The sequence below is a fragment of the Pyrus communis genome, chromosome 3 (assembly GCF_041283825.1).
Source record: "Pyrus communis isolate YQ-2024b chromosome 3, ASM4128382v1, whole genome shotgun sequence".
NCBI lineage: Eukaryota > Viridiplantae > Streptophyta > Magnoliopsida > Rosales > Rosaceae > Pyrus > Pyrus communis.
The window spans coordinates 2532965-2551256 of NC_142567.1; the positions used below are offsets into that span (position 1 = coordinate 2532965).

At 35.0% G+C, this 18292-nt stretch overlaps 1 protein-coding gene across 8 annotated transcripts; it reads left to right on the forward strand.

Moving 5' to 3' along the window:
* Nucleotides 1-8394: 8394 nt before the first annotated feature.
* LOC137715879 (heat stress transcription factor A-7a) lies at nucleotides 8395-12097 on the forward strand. Of its 8 annotated transcripts, none has more exons than XR_011065606.2 (5): nucleotides 8438-8780; nucleotides 8970-9265; nucleotides 10275-11438; nucleotides 11549-11642; nucleotides 11753-12097. XR_011065606.2 is itself a non-coding variant. In XM_068455237.2 (3 exons), the coding sequence occupies exons 1-3, from the start codon at nucleotides 8732-8734 to the stop codon at nucleotides 11028-11030; spliced, it is 1101 nt and encodes a 366-aa protein (XP_068311338.2). In that variant the 5' UTR covers nucleotides 8395-8731; the 3' UTR covers nucleotides 11031-12097. The 8 variants fall into 8 exon arrangements, 1 of the variants encoding a protein (XP_068311338.2); XR_015960451.1 differs by having other exon boundaries at nucleotides 8465-8780; nucleotides 11545-11653; XR_011065605.2 differs by having other exon boundaries at nucleotides 8465-8780; nucleotides 11545-11649.
* The last annotated feature ends 6195 nt before the right edge of the window (nucleotides 12098-18292 follow it).

The following is an 18292-nucleotide window of genomic DNA, read 5'->3' on the forward strand; positions in this document are numbered from 1 at the left end:
GAGTAGGTTCAACAACCCCAACAATTAAAGAAATAACGACGTGTTAGCTGGTTCACTGATTTTTATATATATATATTATTAACCATGTAAACCCAAATGGCATGATCTGTGCAGTGATGCATGATCATGCCATTTGGCTTTACATGATTAATATATGTGTGTACGTATTTAGGGGTTTAATTTGGTTTTTCTCTGTTTGGTTGTCCTTTTATTTTTGATCGTGGAAGATTATCCTATTTTTATGTTACTAGTGATAAAATTTTGTTGTTGTACATATATGGAAGCTAAGAGGAGTTAATCGTTATGAATAACGATTTTTGTTCGTTATTTCACATGATCGGTTTCAGTATATACACATGAAGGAGCTAATTAAGATTATTTTTGCATATGTTGAAATTAATTCGGTTAGTAGTGATACTACTTGGTGGTACCGTTGCAGGCATGCATCTTAAAAATTAAAAAAATTAAAAAAAAAAAAAATCTCCTTCACTAAAATCATGCTTTTCTTTGTTTTTGCAGCCCACAATTCAAATGAAACAATACTCGACTTCATGGCATAGTTGATAAACAACTCTTTGTATTGAAAGGCTTTGAAGGGTTGTGGATTGCTTGCACAAATGAGAGCTCCAGCAGGTTCTACAATGCAGTGATCAGAAGGCGTGATAAAAAAAACATCAGATGTCCGGGCATTACTTGAACTCGTCACTCCCCGATGTACCCTCTGGTTGGCTCTTGGCCGAACGATAGTGAACATGTTCAGTGGCACTCAACTGAAACATCTAGTGTTGCTTTGCCGAGCCATTGTTTTACGCATTCGGTGTTAGCTTTCCAAACAATTCACAAATTTAGAGTTTGTCAAAAGTGGAAAATTACGGATGATTTTGTTGCCATAGTTGCTTTTCCAGAGCTTGGTTTTTGTCCCCCGTCTTTGCACTACCTTTTTCTTCTTCAGCAATTTAATAAGCTTTTTCTTCTTGAGGGTTTGGAGGGGGTGAGTCGTGAGTCGTGAGTCTGCGTGCGAGGATGCAAACATCGATGCATAATTCAGATATTTATGTCTCATGTTGTAATTGTGAAGTTAATCAAGATGGAACTTCAAACTCGTGTAGGCAGAAGAAACACAAGACCAAATTAGGATGAAAAACTGTGGTGTTAGGCTAGTCAACTCATGAAACTCCTAAATGTCAGTCAGATTTGGACTTGGTACCTCAGATTTGGACTTGGTACCTAAAAACCTAGGACCAATATTGCCACCTGCCTGCTAGGTAGGTCAAATATGCAATCACAAGCCAGAAGGTCACATGGCCGGCCCTGAGATTCTGGTGTCCAAGGCGAGCTTCCGAGAGGGGTCCTTGAGTTTCCAAATACAATAAAAGAGAAAAAGCCTCTCAGACATCTATGAAACAAGGAGTCTCTTGACACTTGTCCCTAGTTGTAAAGCCAAATGCAATCACAACCCTAGCTAAATTCCTAATTATATGTGATTTGCATGATCTTCCTATGATCTTCGCTAAGTAACACGTGCGTTACGAGGCAATCAAGGAAACAATGTCTAACGTAAGGCAGGTGATTCACTCCTAGTTAACGCAATCGTTAGTCTAAAGTCTCCAACACTATGCATGATTGAAATGTAAACCCAATCCATAATTAGGGTATTCAACCTACCTATCATATTTGTACATTTCTCTATCAGTCATGTACTTAATTATCTTTTCATTATGTAATGTTGGATGATAATCGAGACTATTTATTTTCAACGTTATCTTACAATTGCTTCATGATAGAAAACAACAAAATGAAAAATTGTTCAAACTTTTATTAACAGTTCAATAATTCATTTTATAATCAAAGATATTGGATTTGTCTAATTAGTTGATTACAATAAGAAAATGACTAAATGATATCTGATTTACTTATTTGTAAATAAAATGACATAGATCAAAGTTTTCAAACCATGAATAATAATAATAATATGGTGGCAGACAATCTAAACAGAAGATAGCTAACACGTTTTGTATATGACCTAAATCAAAAACATCATACCATGCATGTTGAAAATAAGGGGGGGTCAAAAGTAGAAAAAACAAAGTTGCTATCATACACTCGTTGTAATTTTCGCCTGATTAAGACTCATTCTAAATTTGAATGATAAACCCATTCATTATTGGATCTCCCTAATTAATTTATCATTTTACTCAAAATATCTAGCAATGTGGTCCTATAGTTTCAACAAGACCGAGTGGAAAAGGATAATGCTAAATTTAAACTAAATTTTGTAAATCAAATGATGTAGTTGTTGATGATTAAATTATTAATTAAGTGCGGACTAACTTCCTTATATCATAATGGTGACACATCATTTAGTTTAAAATTTTGATCTTCCTAATAAATTTAAAAAAATGAAAACTAATAAAAATGGCTTAAAAACTTTAAGGTTAAATGAAAATGACAAAATAAATGGTAAAATAAATAGTATCATGATTGACTTCCCTTTTAAAAAATTGTTTGCATACCCAATTTTTGGTTTCTCTAAATGACCAATTCTTTAAAAAAAATTGTGTCAATTCAACAACAAACAAAAATCATTTCGACAAAAAAGAACAACAAACAAAATTGAATGTGGAAGAGGCTCCTGTGTCCTGTGGTCAAACAAACATCGATGCATAATGCAGATATATTTCCCATGTTGTAATTGTGAAGTCAATCAAGATGGACATTAGTACTGCAACTTCAAAATCGTGGAGGAAACAGAAGACCAAATTACGATGGAAAAGTGTTAAGACTTAGGCTGGTCAACTCATGAACTCCTAAATGGCAATCAGATATGGATTTGGTACCAAAAAACCAAGGACCAAATCGTGCCACCTGTCCACTAGGTAGGTCAAATGCAATCACTCAGGATCCTCGCCAGATCTTCGAATTCTAAGATCATCCGATCATATCTGTTCATCGTATATTATGCGGTCAATTTTCGTCAAGTACTATTTATATTTAATTTTCAATAAAAAAATTTACAATAATTTCTAACCGCACAATGTACAATGAATGAATGTGATTTAAGGATCATCGGGATCTTCACAAAGAGGATCCAGCAAGGATCCTCACTCAAATGCAATCACAAACCAGACTGGTCAAAACCCTAAACCTAAAATCCAAATGAGAATCCTCTCCGAATTCTCTTTGTGAGGATTTCGAAGATTCTTAAATTATGTATGTTTATCGTATATTGTGCAGTTAGTTTTCGTCAGGTACTATTCATGTTTAATTTTAAATAAAAATTACAAATAATTCATGATCACACAATATACGATGAACGGACACGATTTGAAGATTCTTAAAATCCTCACAAGAGGATCCGGAGAAAATCTTCATTCCTAAATTCCTAGTAAGTACCTGTACCAAGCACTGCGTACTTGCATTTGGGAAGTCTCTTAACTTGTCCCCTACTTGTAAAGCCAAATGTAATAAATTCCTAATTATATATCATTTGCATGATCTTCCTATAATCTTGTCTATGTAACACGTGCATTATGTGGCAATCAAGGAAACAACGGCCAACGTAAGGCAGATGATTCACTTCTAGAACCCAATCTTTAGTCTAAAGTCTCCATGCATGATTGAAATATAAACCCAATCCATAAATAGAGTATTTTGCCTACCTATCAATTGTACTTTTCTCAATCTGTCATGTACTTTCTTTAGTCTAAAGTCATGTTGCATAATAGTCGAAATCGTTTTCAATGTTATCTTACAATTGCTTCATGATATAAAACAACCAAATGGAAAATTGTCCAACCTTTTTATTAACAGTGGTAATTCATTTTATAATCAAAGATATTGGATTCCTCTAGTTAGTTGATTACAGTAAAAAAAAAATGACTTAAAGTTAACGATACTTGATTTAGTTAACATTTGTAAATAAGATAACTTGGGTTAAAAATTGCATACCATTCATAATAATAAGATGGTGGCAGACGAAATAAAGAAAAGATAGCTAACATGCCTTATGAATCATGATTTGTAACGGATGACATAAATCAAAATCATCGTTCCTTACATGATGCAAACATGTGATCAAAAATAAAAAAAGAAAACAACTAGCATACACTCAATCGTAATTTTCGCCTGATTAAGACTCAAACCTTATTTCAAAATCATAAACTCATTCATTATTGCATCTCCCTTATTAATTTATCATTTCACTCAAAATATCTAGCAATGTGGTCCTATAATTTCAACAAGACCGAGTGAGTGAGAATCAAAGAACAATTTGCATTATCTTACAAAAAAAAATATTGCCGACGCTTAACTTTTTATCGGATAATCAAATGCAACTTGTCCTTAGTGCGTGGCTTGCGATCATGCATATTATATTGTGCCGGGGAAAACTGTTGGCTCTGTGCTGCCTATCCCATGACCCCACTTTTCCTAGACTTGTGCCGAGATGGTGGTGTGTCGACTTCATGGGCCACCACGTATGACTATTCTCATGACTAATTAACCCTATTTTTTAATGTGGTTAAATTAGTTTGCACTAATGTATTATCCTAAGTATATTTTAACAGCTAAATAGTTGATACGTGTCAAGTAAGATTCATCCACGCACCATTTATTTGGAGACCCAAAGAGGATATTTTACTTGGCTAAAAATCAAAAGTTGGTGTCTTGGTGACTCGGTCATGCTCGATTGAGTGGGAGGGATTCTCTTTAGATTTAGAAGATTACTTCATTGACCACCAAAGTAAGAAATTATATAACTTTGAATTAAAACCTAATTGGGGAAAGGTGGATATTTAGCCATGTGAAAAGGGTTTAGAGTTATACTAATCTCGAAATAGCTCGAAACGTATACTAAGAGTACGAGATAGCTTGATATTTAAGTTAAAAAAGTTATTTTTATTTTAAGTTATACTACGAGTACGAGATAGCTCGAAACGTATTGATTAAGTGAAAAGGGTTTAGAGTTTATGATTTGATTTTTTCTATTTAAACACTCCATCTCATTTAAGTTCACCTCAATTTCTATCTACAGTTCATATAAAAACTTAAAATCTAACTTTTTTTAAGTTCATCACATTTGTTCAAAGGATACCCTTAAACACCCCACACCACACCCAACAACACAGCAACAGACGGCTACGGATCTGCTGTGCTGAGTTGAACAAGAATTTTGTATAAATCTATCATCTTCCTTTGAAAGATGATACAAAAACCTAGCAGCCACCCTGTAACCCCAAGTCTCCCAACCACCCAACCCTAGCACGCGTCACCACATGCCTCAACCTGCCTTCCCCACCGTATGCCACCATTGTCTGCCTCCCTCCATCACTTCACCCAACCCTGGTTCAAACTCAGGTGTGGATTAAAGTTCTACAACGAAGTAAAAGCAAAGCTCATATCAACCATGAAAATCAACCACCCGCCATCGAAACCAAAGTCCAATGACCAGTTCTTTATTGAAATCATTAACCATTAATCTATAAGTTTTAAGTTTATAAACTGAAATCATAAGAATATTGCTAGAGGAAAAGTATATTGTACGCAGAAAAATCGGAGAGAGAGATTAGGGTTTGTGAGGTGTAGGGAGAACATGTCCTCTTTTGTTCTCATACAATTAAAAATAAAAAAAAAAAATTAAGAGAGGAGGTGGAGTGAAATAAAAAAAAATAAAATAAAACTCTTACACTTAGTGAGGAAAAACATTATCTTTCAACATATAAGCTTATTTTCTTAATTGAACTATAATTATATCTTATTTTTCCATTATTTTGTTTGGGCTATTTAATGGAGTTTGTCCTCTTAGAGTCGACATCTATTTTATAAGAAGAAAAAAAAAACCACAACAAAGTTGATAAAACGAAAAACGACAAAATAACTTGAGAAGATAAGATTTGTTAATGTACAAAGTATAAATATTTAAATCAACGGCTAATGATACAAAACATTCTCAACGCAATTGCACATCACTAATCGTCCTACAAATAATTTAGAAGTGCTTCGTCGTCCCTAAGTAGTCCCTACACCCTACCAACCAATCCAACCGTATTTTTCATTTTTTCAACTCCAAAACCCTCTTTCGAGAATTATTTTATTTTGTGATATTTATCTTCGAATAATATTGGATATTCCACAGAGAGTATCCATTTTACTCACTCTTTTAGGTCGCCCATTAAAATCATGACATGTGCGTACTAATTTTTGCAATATTCTCTATTGTCCTATCATCCAAACATAAAATAAAACCAAAAAAAAAAAAAAAAAACAAACACATCTTCTTTCCCTTCAAATATATAAGAGCATTTTCAATGAGCTCCCTAGATCAGCTTTTAATTAAAATTTAGGGAGGATTTGAAAAATGGTGATGCTAGAAAGATCATCTTTTTTAACAATATTTGTAGACCACAAGTTGTGACTGTCGATGGCTGAATTCCTTCTTTAAATCATTAAAATCATCTCCAATTACACTCCCTATTCACCACCTAAATAGAGATCGTCTAATAGATCCTAAATCTAGAGAATGAGAAAGGATATTCTAAGACTCCTAGCATTAATTATTGTTGATTAATGTTTAATGCTATTTCAAAATTTTACTTTTATTCTTTTCTTATTTTTATTTGCAAACAAAATTTATAGAAAGTATAAGATTGAAGTAAAAGGGAATTAAGACATTTATTGCTTCTCTTAAACTAGAAAGTATGATTAGGGTAAAAAAATTTAGTGCTCCTAATTTTTTTTTTTTTAGTTTTTTTTTTTTAGCTAAATTTAACTAATAAAAACATGCAAGTGATCCTTTACCACAGTGATGAGAATGTGTTGTATCCTTGCATGACGGCGTAAGTTCGAATCTCGTCAGTGGCTAATCTAACATCTAACTTACTAATGCTATCGCTGGACTAAAAAAAACTACTAAAAACATGATTGGAGATGCTCTAACCAAATATCATCTCCTTCTTCCCCCGATCTAGTGTTGCCATGAAAAATACACCATGGCTAATGTCAGCCCTATCCTCATCCCCTCTCCAGCCTCTTGCCTCCTTTGCTTCCTCTCCAATCCCTGTCTTGTCCATTGTCCCCACCCCAAATCCCTATTTTCTCCAGCGACCCAACCTTCAATCCCTTTCTTCTTCTGTCAGCCCACCGACTATTAATCACTTTTTCCACTGATGAACCCAACCCCACTCTTATCCAGCGAGGCCACCCCAAACTCTCTTCTTTGGTGATGGTACTTGAAATCATTATCTTCGACGATGTCAGCTCGAAGGTGAACTGTCATGGGAGGGTGAACTGTCATGGGAGAGAGGGAGAGAACGATAGAGAGATAAGAGCATTTTCAAATAAGATGTCAAAATATTAAAATTAGCATTAGCAGTAAAAAAAATGTAGCAACAATGTTATTCAACCGAAAAGTCAAATATGATGTTTTCCAACGTAAAAACCAAACTTAATGTGATAATATGGATTGGCATCCCTTACTCCTACTCTCAAAATTGACAGCAACGTCAAAAAAAAAAAAAAAGTTATTAAATGCATTTTATTAATTTTATTATTGTTTTTGTTTTAAAAACATTTATTATAATTTATACTAGTTTTTCTTATTTTGTGTGTGTGTGTGTGTATATATATATATATATATATTTTTTTTTAAGATAAACCATAGTGGTTTTATTCATGATGAATTCAGGTTTTTCTTATCATTTGTATTTTACTTTTTGAAGATAAATGAAAGTGATTTTATTCATCGTGAATTCATAATAAAATAGTAGCAGTTTTATTTGACATATCATATGGTTTACATTTAATTTAGGGAAGTGTTATTGGCACTTCAAAAATCTCATTCTACACTCCTCATAAATATAATTTTCTTTCTTAATATAGAAAATTTGAAATGTAGAATGAAATTTGAAGTACTAATAACAATTCCCTTAATATATGAATCGTTTATCCTCCATCCAATAATGTTTTTCCCTGTGATGTCACCCAATTGTGGGTGGGGTCCATGATTCAACCAATGAGACTTCAGAAATGTACACAACCGATAGCTTATCGCTCGCCCATGGGGGCCATGCCTCCACCATACTCCATGGAACTTTCATTCCAGAACTTTCCTAAGGACCACTCTCTCTCTCTCTCTCCCGGTCTCCCCCCTCTCTCTCTCTCTCTCAAAACTTCTTGCCCAAATGGAGAAAGAGTTAATGTGCAAATCAGAAAAGAGTGTGCTATTTACACACATTTTAAATTTATTATTCATATATGTTTTTAATATGCGATTGTTGATTTGATTGAATTAAAAAAAATTAAAAGATGAAAATTAACAAGAGATACATAAAAAGTAAACAATACATGAAAAGTAAACAATAGTATTAAATAGAACACATCCATTAGAAATTTCATAACTTTCCCGAAACATTTTAAGATTTGATTAGATCACTATTTAACCCCATCAGTTTTCGCAGCAGCATCTTCTGTGACAAAACCTGCCAACTATATACAATGGCTTTCAACCACTTTCCCGAAGAAGAAAGAAGAAATCCAAAGTCTCAAACTTTGCAGCTCTCTCTCTCTGCCCCCCTATCTCCTCCCTCTCTCTCTCTCTCTCTCCCCCCTCTTTCTCTCTTCCTTCCACTTTCATAACTGATTCTTGCCCTGATTCAGCTCAAATCTTCCTTTCCCTGATCAGAAATCTCGAAAAGTGTCCGCCTTTGAGCTCCTCCTACTCGGAAGCAGGAATCTCATGACAACTGCAGCTCTGCCTTTTTTCTTGCATTTCAACAGCAAACCATGTCAGTTTTTAGACTCTTAATCTCTTTATTAATCTTCTTTCTTGCTTAATTGATTATCAAAATCGGATTTTGGATCCGACCCAGAATTCGATTTCGAAAAAAAGTAGTGGAAATTGGTGCGACATTCAAAACCCACCAAGATTTTGTTCGTATTTCTGCGATTTTTAGCCATGAATTATTTGTACCCAGTGAAGGAAGAGTACCCGGGATCGAGTTCGTCGCAACCAGGTCCGGGTTTCGACCAGATGGTGATGACGATCCCGCCGCCGCAGCCGATGGAGGGCCTGAACGACATGGGCCCTCCGCCGTTTCTGAACAAGACGTACGACATGGTGGACGACTCGGGGTCGAACGGGGTCGTCTCGTGGAGCAGAGGAGGGGCTAGCTTTGTTGTTTGGGATCCACATACTTTTGTGATGAGCCTCCTACCCAAGTACTTCAAGCACAATAATTTCTCAAGCTTTGTGAGGCAGCTCAACACTTACGTAAGTGTGTTTTCACCCCCAAGCTGAAATCTTTACAAATTGGTTAGTGAAAATTTCGATCCTTTTTCCATCAAGTTTTGCAGACCTTCAAAGTTTTAATGTGTGTGAAAATAATCGAAATGCGATGATTTTTAACACTCCTCTTTTAGCCTCGTGCAAAAAATTGTAAAATATTCAATTTAGAGCGCAGACGGCTAAGAAGTAAATGTGAAAATCGTGTGTGGATGATCATTGTTCTACTGAACGTCGTTCATCCGAGTCCCCTGTAATTTTCTTTCCCATATTTTTCAACCCAATTAAGAAAATCCTCCCCTAATCCTAAATGTTCTTGATCATCTGAGTTTTTTATTATTTTTATTTGATTATTTATTCTTGGAAAAAAAAAAAGAGTTTTTCCTTTTGAATCTGCTTAGAAGAAGAGCTACTTCATTTGGGTGTTATTGAAGTTTCACTGTACTGGTTGTTTTCATTTCTTCAATTTTCATATGGTCATGGATGTTACTTGCTGCTTTTCCCCCATCCCTCTCTTTACTTTTTCAATTTGTGCTCCTTTCCTCTGTGCTGTCCTTTTGGGTGGTGATTTTCTCTGTCCTTTTTCTCTTTCTGCACTCCTCTCTCGTTTTTCAGCCTTGGTATTGAATAAATCAAAGAAGAATCAAGTGACGAAAACAAGGAGAAGGAGTGCATGAGGAGACGGCGGGAGTATGAAAGTCGCTACCTTTTTTCTAATGTTTCTATGTTCTGTATTCTCATTAGTCGCCCATCTTTCTTGATTTCTACTGGTGTCAAATTTCAAAAAGTTAGTAATACAATACTCAGCACTATCTAAGCTCCTTGCGCAGTGCGCATATATAATATATATTTGGTGTGTATCAAATATTTGATAGGCATTGGTTGAAGGGGTTAAAGGAGAAGATTTAGTAGATTTATGAATCTGATTCGGCAAGTAGGGTTTGTAATGTCATTGGTTCTTGGTAATTTTGGTCCTAATGTAATTTAACTTCTGCAGGGTTTTAGAAAGGTTGATCCTAACAGATGGGAGTTTGCCAATGAAGGATTTGTAAGGGGTCAGAAGCATCTTTTGAAGAACATTAAAAGAAGGAAAGCACCTTCTCAGCCTTTTCCGGCACAGCAAGCTGTTGGACCTTGCATGGAATTAGGCCACTTTGGGATAGATGGAGAAGTTGATCGTTTGCGGCATGACAAGCAGGTTCTAATGATGGAACTAGTGAAGCTTAGGCAGCAGCAGCAGAGTACTAGAGCCTCCCTTCAGGCCATGGAGCAAAGGTTACAGGGGACAGAACTAAAGCAGCAGCAGATGATGTCTTTCTTGGCAAGGGCAATGCAGAACCCGGCTTTTATACAGCAGCTAGTCCAACAGAAGGAGAAAAAAAAGGAGCTTGAAGAGGCAATGACTAAGAAAAGGAGGAGGCCGATTGATCAAGGACTTAGTGGTGTTGGTGGTGGCGAATCAAACCAGGTTAAAAGGGAGCCTCCTGAATTAGGAGATTGTGAGTATGAAATGTCGGAGCTTGAAGCACTTGCGATGGAAATGCAAGGATTAGGTAAGGTGGGAAAGGAACAGGAGGAAGTGGTAGAGCCACTAGATAGCGGGGATAAAGAGCTTGATGAAGGATTTTGGGAAGAACTATTGAGTGAGAGGTTTGAGGGAGACTCAACCATTCCGAGTGCTGACGTAGGCGAAGATGAAGATGTTATTATCTTGGCTGATCGCTTAGGTTACTTTGGTTCATGGCCAAAGTAGACTAGCTAGCTGCACTTCTTTTGCATTGCTCTCTCTCTCTCTCTCTCTCTCTCTCTCTCTCCCCTCTTCAGTTTTCACTGCCTCATTGACCATTACTTTCAAAACAAGGCTAAAACCTTCAACAGTTGTTTTCATAGTCTCGCATTTTGTCTCTTGGGTCTCTCTTCATGTGCCATTAGGCCATAACTTTCTTCTGAATTTCTTGGTATTGACAGGATAGGGGGATTAGCAGCGGTTATTTGTGGAAAAGAAACCATCTTTGTTTCTGGTGTTTCTAACCCAGCACATGATAATTGATTGCCTCCTTTTCATCTTCTAATAATTTCCTCTCTTCTTTCTTTATCCTGGTTTAGGTTGCAGGCATTGATCGGACAGAATTCGGTAACTACGATCGTTATTTATCGCAAGGTTGTTGTTTATTAATCTATGAAAACCACTGTTCTATGTACCATAAATAAAATAATTATCTATCTCTTGCCTGTTGTAATCTATTTATGGCCTCTCTTAAATGAAGGTAGATTGTTGAGAAACTGTTGAACTTGAAAAGGAGTTGCTGCAAAAGCTCCAAGAAACCCTAACACATGTTGTTTTTGGGTCCAAGTGACTGCATTGGTAGTTTGTCAGTATGATATTTTCTGTTACTGAAATGTTGTTTTAATTAATTAGATGTAAAGAGAGCTAGGTAGCAATGAACTTCATAATGTTACGTTTGTACCGTGTAGATCGTAGATTGGTTCATGTCGGATACGGTTCTCTTCTCAGTCACTTCATCAGCTGTGGACTCTCAAAAACTGGTACAGTATGCTCTTTAAAACATCACCTTTAAAATGTGTTCCTTACCCCATTGGTGTCTTACAGATGAAGACAGATACAAGTACGAAAGTACTTCTACGAAAAGCACGAATTTGATCACTTTGTAAGACTAATGCAACTTTGATCTGAAAGATTTGTAATGTAGATGGCAGTGTCATCTCAACAGTTCAAGTATATTCTTGTAACATCCTGACTCTAACACATAAAAACCAGACTAACATTTTGACAGGGAATCTGAAGTTTGGATTACTTAAGAAGGATAGAAAGTTAAGTTCCATAACTTGTACTTGAAAGTTTCTATGGAACAAGATGGGAAGTTTGAAGTTTCTAACTTCTCCTCTGTGTTCCTATGTTAGTCCACGAGGCATGTTCTCGTGGACTGATCACCCTTAAAGCATGAAAATAAAAGCTTTTGCGCTCGATTTTTAATTTTGCTGGAAGGAGAAATAAAGTATTTTCCTGCTCTTGAAATTCCTAGGCCATCGCCAATTCATGAGATCTACATGCTTTCTCTAGTGCATGTCTAAGACTTCTTAGAAATGCTAAAAGTGTCTTTTGATGATCAAAGACATTTCTGACTACGTTGTACATAAAAATTTAAAGAGGTATTTTTTTGGTCTTGATAACACTTTGAGTGAGAGTGAGTCAAGTGTATTTTATAAAAAGCGGTAAAGCTGTGGGTGCTTTGTTCTATTTTCAAGTTTGGTGAAATACGTTAAGTGTGGACTACACGTGAAAAGTGAGCAAACACAATCTTAAACGAAAAACTTTACAAAATTGAGCAATTAGACCATCCTCAACCCATAAATACTAAACCCAACGTCCTTTTCCCCCGTAAGATGCAGTCTTTTTCACCTTCTACATACTCTCTTAGTTTTAATATGTTACAATCTAATAACTAAGAGTGTGCAAAAATCATTTTCCATTCCTCAAGCACTTACTCTAACACTATGTTTGGATGAAGAAATTTAAGATCACTAATGAATTTTCAAAATGACAAAATTGAAATGACGGGATTTTATTTTCTAAAATTTGTGAATTTTCTTTTTTGGTTAACCTAAAATAACTATGGAATTGAATACATAATTTGTTATATTTAAACGCTCAATCATAGAAATTGATAAATGACGCCTTTCTATATTCTAAAATCGATCTCCTTGAGCTTGGACAGTTGGGCAGCTTCTATGAGGAAGGCGGCGCAAAGGAGGCTCGAGGGCTTGTTAAGGAAGGCAGCAGGGGCCGACGAAGGGGGGGAAAACGAAAGGCGTTTTCTGGTTTTACATGAAATTTAAACTTGGGAATTGGAGGTCCCAAATTCCAAGTTTTTTTTTTTCACGCGAAAATTCTAAATTTTTATGGTCAATTTATAAATTCTGACTTTTACCCGAATTCTAAGCTTATTTACTTCATCCAAATATAGTGTAAAGCCTTCCATAAGATACAACTCCAATGGTATTATTGTCACTTCACCTTGGTTTCTCCATTTTTTTTTTTTCTCTCCTTTCATTGTTGAGGGGCCAACCATTAATTTCACAAAGGATGTCCATCACTCAAGCCCATGAATGATCGTTTGGGCCTGTAATTCAGTGAAGTTTCAGCCCATACTGTTAGGCCCAGAAATTCTTAGCGTTCTTGGGGCTTGAGGTCATCAATTTTCAGATTTCATTGTGTCTGGAATTTTAGGCATATCCCATATTCTGTTGGAGGCAAATCATGTAGGGCACGGCATTAGCTGTTATATGAGCAAGTCAGAAGTCAAAAATATGAGATACTTGCAAGTCTGGAGAAGATTAGTGAAATGCAAGCATGTAAATTTATGGATTTCTTCTCAACAGAAAAAAGAGTGTTAGAGGATTAAATCCAATATAATACATTGTTAAATATAATAAGCCATTTCATGTTCACTCCAAAACATGAATGAGTACTTTAGGGTTAATTTACTTGTTAGTCTGTTAGACCGACTCATAAATTATTAATTTATGTGTTATAAGTTTATTTTTTAGGGTTGCCCAATATATTTTTATTGTCCTTACATGTCTATCAATTTTGGATCAATTTTGGGATCGTTCATGCTGGGAAGTTTGTTCCTGGTTACTCTCAGGGTTTTGACACTCTATCATTTCTGCTATGGGATCGACCAATCCCTAGCAAGATGCATACTATTCTTCTTGTGCATTGGTCTCATATATACTTGGTTTCCTTGGATTAAACTTACTACCAATGGTTTGTCTAAAGGAAGTCCTGGTTCTGCTGCTTGTGAAGAAGTTTTTAGGGATTGCCATGGTCAACTTCTTGGTGGTTTCTGCCACGGGATTGATCATCACAAATAATTATTGGCAATTATTATTGGTGTAGAGTTTGCATATCAATGGAGTTGGCTTTACCTTTGATTGGAAAGTGGCTCTTCTAGTGTTATTTCTGCTCTCCAATCGCCTGATTATGATTATCATTGGCCTCTTCCTATGCAATGGTCTACTTGTTTAGACCACATTTGGAAGATGACTCCTCCCACATATATCACGAAGAAAATGTTGTTACGAATAATTTTACTAATATGGGCTTATCTTCTCCAACTTTGATATGGCATGATTCCCCTCCATTAGCGGCTCGTGCTACTTTGTATTCAGACTATGTTGACTTTCCTGGTTTCTGCTTCAAATTAATTTGCATCTCGGCATGCAAGTTTGTCTCACTTTTTTTTTTTTAATCATGTGATGTTGCTTGATCTATTTTGCAGGTTTAGACCCTTAGGTTTGGATGTAGAGGGTTAGGTTTCATGTCCCCCAACCCCCGCCAACTAGGTGTAACTTCTTACCGTTGAATATTAATAAAATTTTCTTAAAAAAAATTTCTTCGTACCGTTGAAGTTTTCTTTAAAAAAAAAAAAAAATAAAAAAAAAAAAAAAGAAAAGAAAAGAAAAGAATTCACATTCTATAACATTGATGGATATGGAGTAACTAAATAGATACAATATAATATATATATATTAAATAAATGCATGTTTTATAACATGAATAATTTGATAACACTGTCTAACAATTACACCGAAAAATTAGGGTTTAGTGAATCACTGATAAATTAGTTCGTCTAATTAGGATTGGATTGCTTAGCAGAGAAAGTAAAGTGTCATGTCAAATACACACACACACATTTATATATATTGAATAAGAATAAGATAGAGATATATAAGGCGTTCCTGCCAAAACTTGCATGTGAGAGTGAGAATCTGGTAACAGAAAGAACCCGTGAGCAAGGAATGGGCCCCACGGTGTTACCTTTCTTCCCCATTCATCAAAATTTGCCTTCTCTCTGCATGCAATGCAGAACAGAACAAAGTTATATAAAATAAATTCAAATTAGAATCAGCAAGATGATATATGATGAGCAACTCATATAAAATGAGTTATGAATTTACAGTTATGTTCGACTTAATTTAACAATACAATGTCAAGTGATAAGAAACTTATATATAATGTTGTTTTATTTGAACGTAAGATCACCATAGCAGTAAACTTATTTTATGTAAGTTCTTCTTCACAAGATATTGAGATTGCTATCTATCAGAATTTTATGTTTAATTCAATTACTTGAAAGGGTAGTTTTTTTTACGTCTCCACGCTTCTAGGGTTTCTGATTTCTCAAACTTGGCTCATTGCTTGTTATAAGTTCCATATCAATCAATAGTAGTTTTATGCTTAATTAGCAAAATCCCAATTTTAATTGAAGGGTTGTCCATATACTCTTTAGATGAAATAAATAATTAATTTTTCCTATGTTGGTAATTACCTTGACATGACAATTACTGAGTTATGTTTCTCTTACTTCTCTCAACTAGGGGAGACTCAAGGTCTCATTACATAATGAGTTTATAAGACGAGAGCTGTATACAAAGAGAGATATTCTTAATTGTATATATGAAAAGTAAAATAAAAAGTGTTTCAAACTTAACAGTATATTATCAGAGACTAAGACTAAACCCCATGAAACATTTTAATTTGTTAATTGATAAATTGCCACCAACTTCAAGAAGCCTAGCTGACCCTAAGGAAAAAAATTTGACCTGTATTTGTCGATCTCCCCTATTTGTCAAATGTCCAATTTTAATTTTCTGTTAAAACCAAGTTCAGAAACAGTAAGATCACAATCAACCCAAACACTAAACAACAACAAAGAGACCTCAAAAGCCAGAACACAGCCAAAGGCAAGGATCTTCAGTTAGCACCAAAACGATTAGATCAGTTCCTATTTCCCCCACCCCCTATAGTTTTACACAAACTTTGGTTAACTTGGTGAGGAGGGAAACTGGTAGGGAAATAATTTTGGGCAATGTGTTTACAGAGAATAGTGCCTTCTTTTTATCTAGGTTAAGAATTTTGCCTTCTTAGGTTATGATGATGTTACAGTGCTATACTGAAATGGCTTCTTCTTTTTTCCCCAACTTTGGTTATGATTTATTAAATTTTTTTATCTTTATGTTTGTTTGTTTTTTTTCAGCCAATTGTACATCGCACTGTTTTTTCCTAAAGGTGTTAATCAGTGAAGCATAAATCTCATCTTATCCCAAAAGAAAAGAACATGAATCTCACTAAAAAGGCCCTGCATATTCAAAAGATTTAAAGATCAAAAGAAAACCCACATAGGATTCCAATTTCCAAAGGATTTATATGTGCAAAAAAAAATTAGAACAACGTGCAGTTCACAAATGGGTCCTGTGCCCTACACGCCTGGGGCTTAAGGGATTGGTTTTGCATGGTTGCTGCCCATGTTATTTAAGACACGCATGGCTTCAAAAGGAACAGAATCCCTTGCCAAGGACACTTTTAACCATGTGTATTGTAAATGTACAGGCAAAGGGTTTGCTGATTTTGGTAAAATGAAGGGGACAGAATGGGCAATTTGCTTGTGGCTTTAGATTTGGGTTTGGAATAAAGAAAGTTATAAGAGAAAAAGAGAAAAGAAGGTAGAGAGGGCCTTCTAAATTCCCCTCTGGTGGGGTTTGCTTGGGCACTTTTATATACACTAGGATCTGAGAGAATATTAACAAAAGAAAGACACACAAATGGGCAAGAAAATTCCTCAACTATATAATGACCACCAACAATTGAGTTGAATCAAATTCTAAACCCCCCAAATAATTCAATCACAACTTTGATCGAGTAATTGCATGTAGAAAAAGTTGTGTGTTTAAATCAACAAAAATCATTATATTTCTAAATAATTATATGTGGTTTCAATAATAAACAATAGTATTGGCGCTTTCATTCTAATATCTCAATTTAATAATCAGATTTAGCATTTGCTAAATATTGTCAATCAAGTTTGTCACTTCATGCATGCTCTGCACTACCATTCTTCATCTCTCCATATTGTAAAATGCATTTTATAATATCAAAATAATTCTCTTGGCCTTGGCCTAAACATCAGTTCGGGACGATAACCACCTTCTTTGCATATATACTGATTGAGCTAGTTGTCCCAATAACGTGTAAAGTATTCAATTAAAGAGCAGATACCCTAAAGAGAACTAAAATGGCAACCCATAACCAATGTTTAGACTCTTCTTAACCAAACTATTCTTATTAGCGCTTATAATATTAGGAAAGGGATCGATTTGGGAAATTGGGAGGAATGATTGAATAAAGGTAATCAACTATTCAATAGATGATACATTAATTAAGTCTAGTTTTAATGCTTTGTAATGTGCATAATAATAATATATATAATGTGGCATTGTATATACTGTAGATATAGTTGTAGTCAGTCAGTCAGTGGATCAATCATGGAAGTAGTGGGGTATTATAAAATACAAAAAATAAAGTTGAGAAAGGTCGGTCCATGCATCTCTATACATCTCTTTGCCTTTTTACCACCCTTGTCCCTTGCTTTGACAAAGCTTTTTAAGCTGCTTCTTATTCTCCTATAAGTCTTCCTGTAAACAAATATATCCCTCCTTTCAATATTCAAATCAAGGTCCTTTCGGGGTTTGGGTGTTTTATTACAGCAACAAAGTAAAAGACAGAAAGTGCCAGCGTCATACTTCCAAAAGAAAAACAAGCATTACTCAAAAATTAACTCATAAAAAAGATAGTGAGAAACAGATAAAAAAAATTACCCAAAATATTTTGAGTGGATTTGTGGTTCTTCCTCGTCTTTGCCTTGGCTGACTTCCTTTGCAGAATTTCTAGCTTTTTCCCTAGCTAGCTAGAGTTTTTCCTCTACTTGTGTGTTATTTCTTTTTCAATAAATTAGACACGTAAAATTAATATATTTACTTATTACACATCAATATTCAATATACAAGTGGATTTTATATAAGGAATCTTAACGAAACATTATTGGTATTGTTTACTTTTAATGTTAAAAATATTTTTACCTTTAAAAGTCATTCCTGATAATATTTACTTAGACCTTTATTTTGTCATTTTGACTAAAACTAAATTTTTTAAAG

Excerpts from the sequence above, each read along its gene's own strand:
- LOC137715879 (XM_068455237.2), top strand. The coding sequence starts at position 8,732 with ATGACAACTGCAGCTCTGCCTTTTTTCTTGCATTTCAACAGCAAACCA. Across the intron at positions 8,781-8,969 it reads GCATTTCAACAGCAAACCAT|TGAAGGAAGAGTACCCGGGA; the intron begins GTCAGTTTTTAG and ends ATTTGTACCCAG. Across the intron at positions 9,266-10,274 it reads TGAGGCAGCTCAACACTTAC|GGTTTTAGAAAGGTTGATCC; the intron begins GTAAGTGTGTTT and ends TAACTTCTGCAG.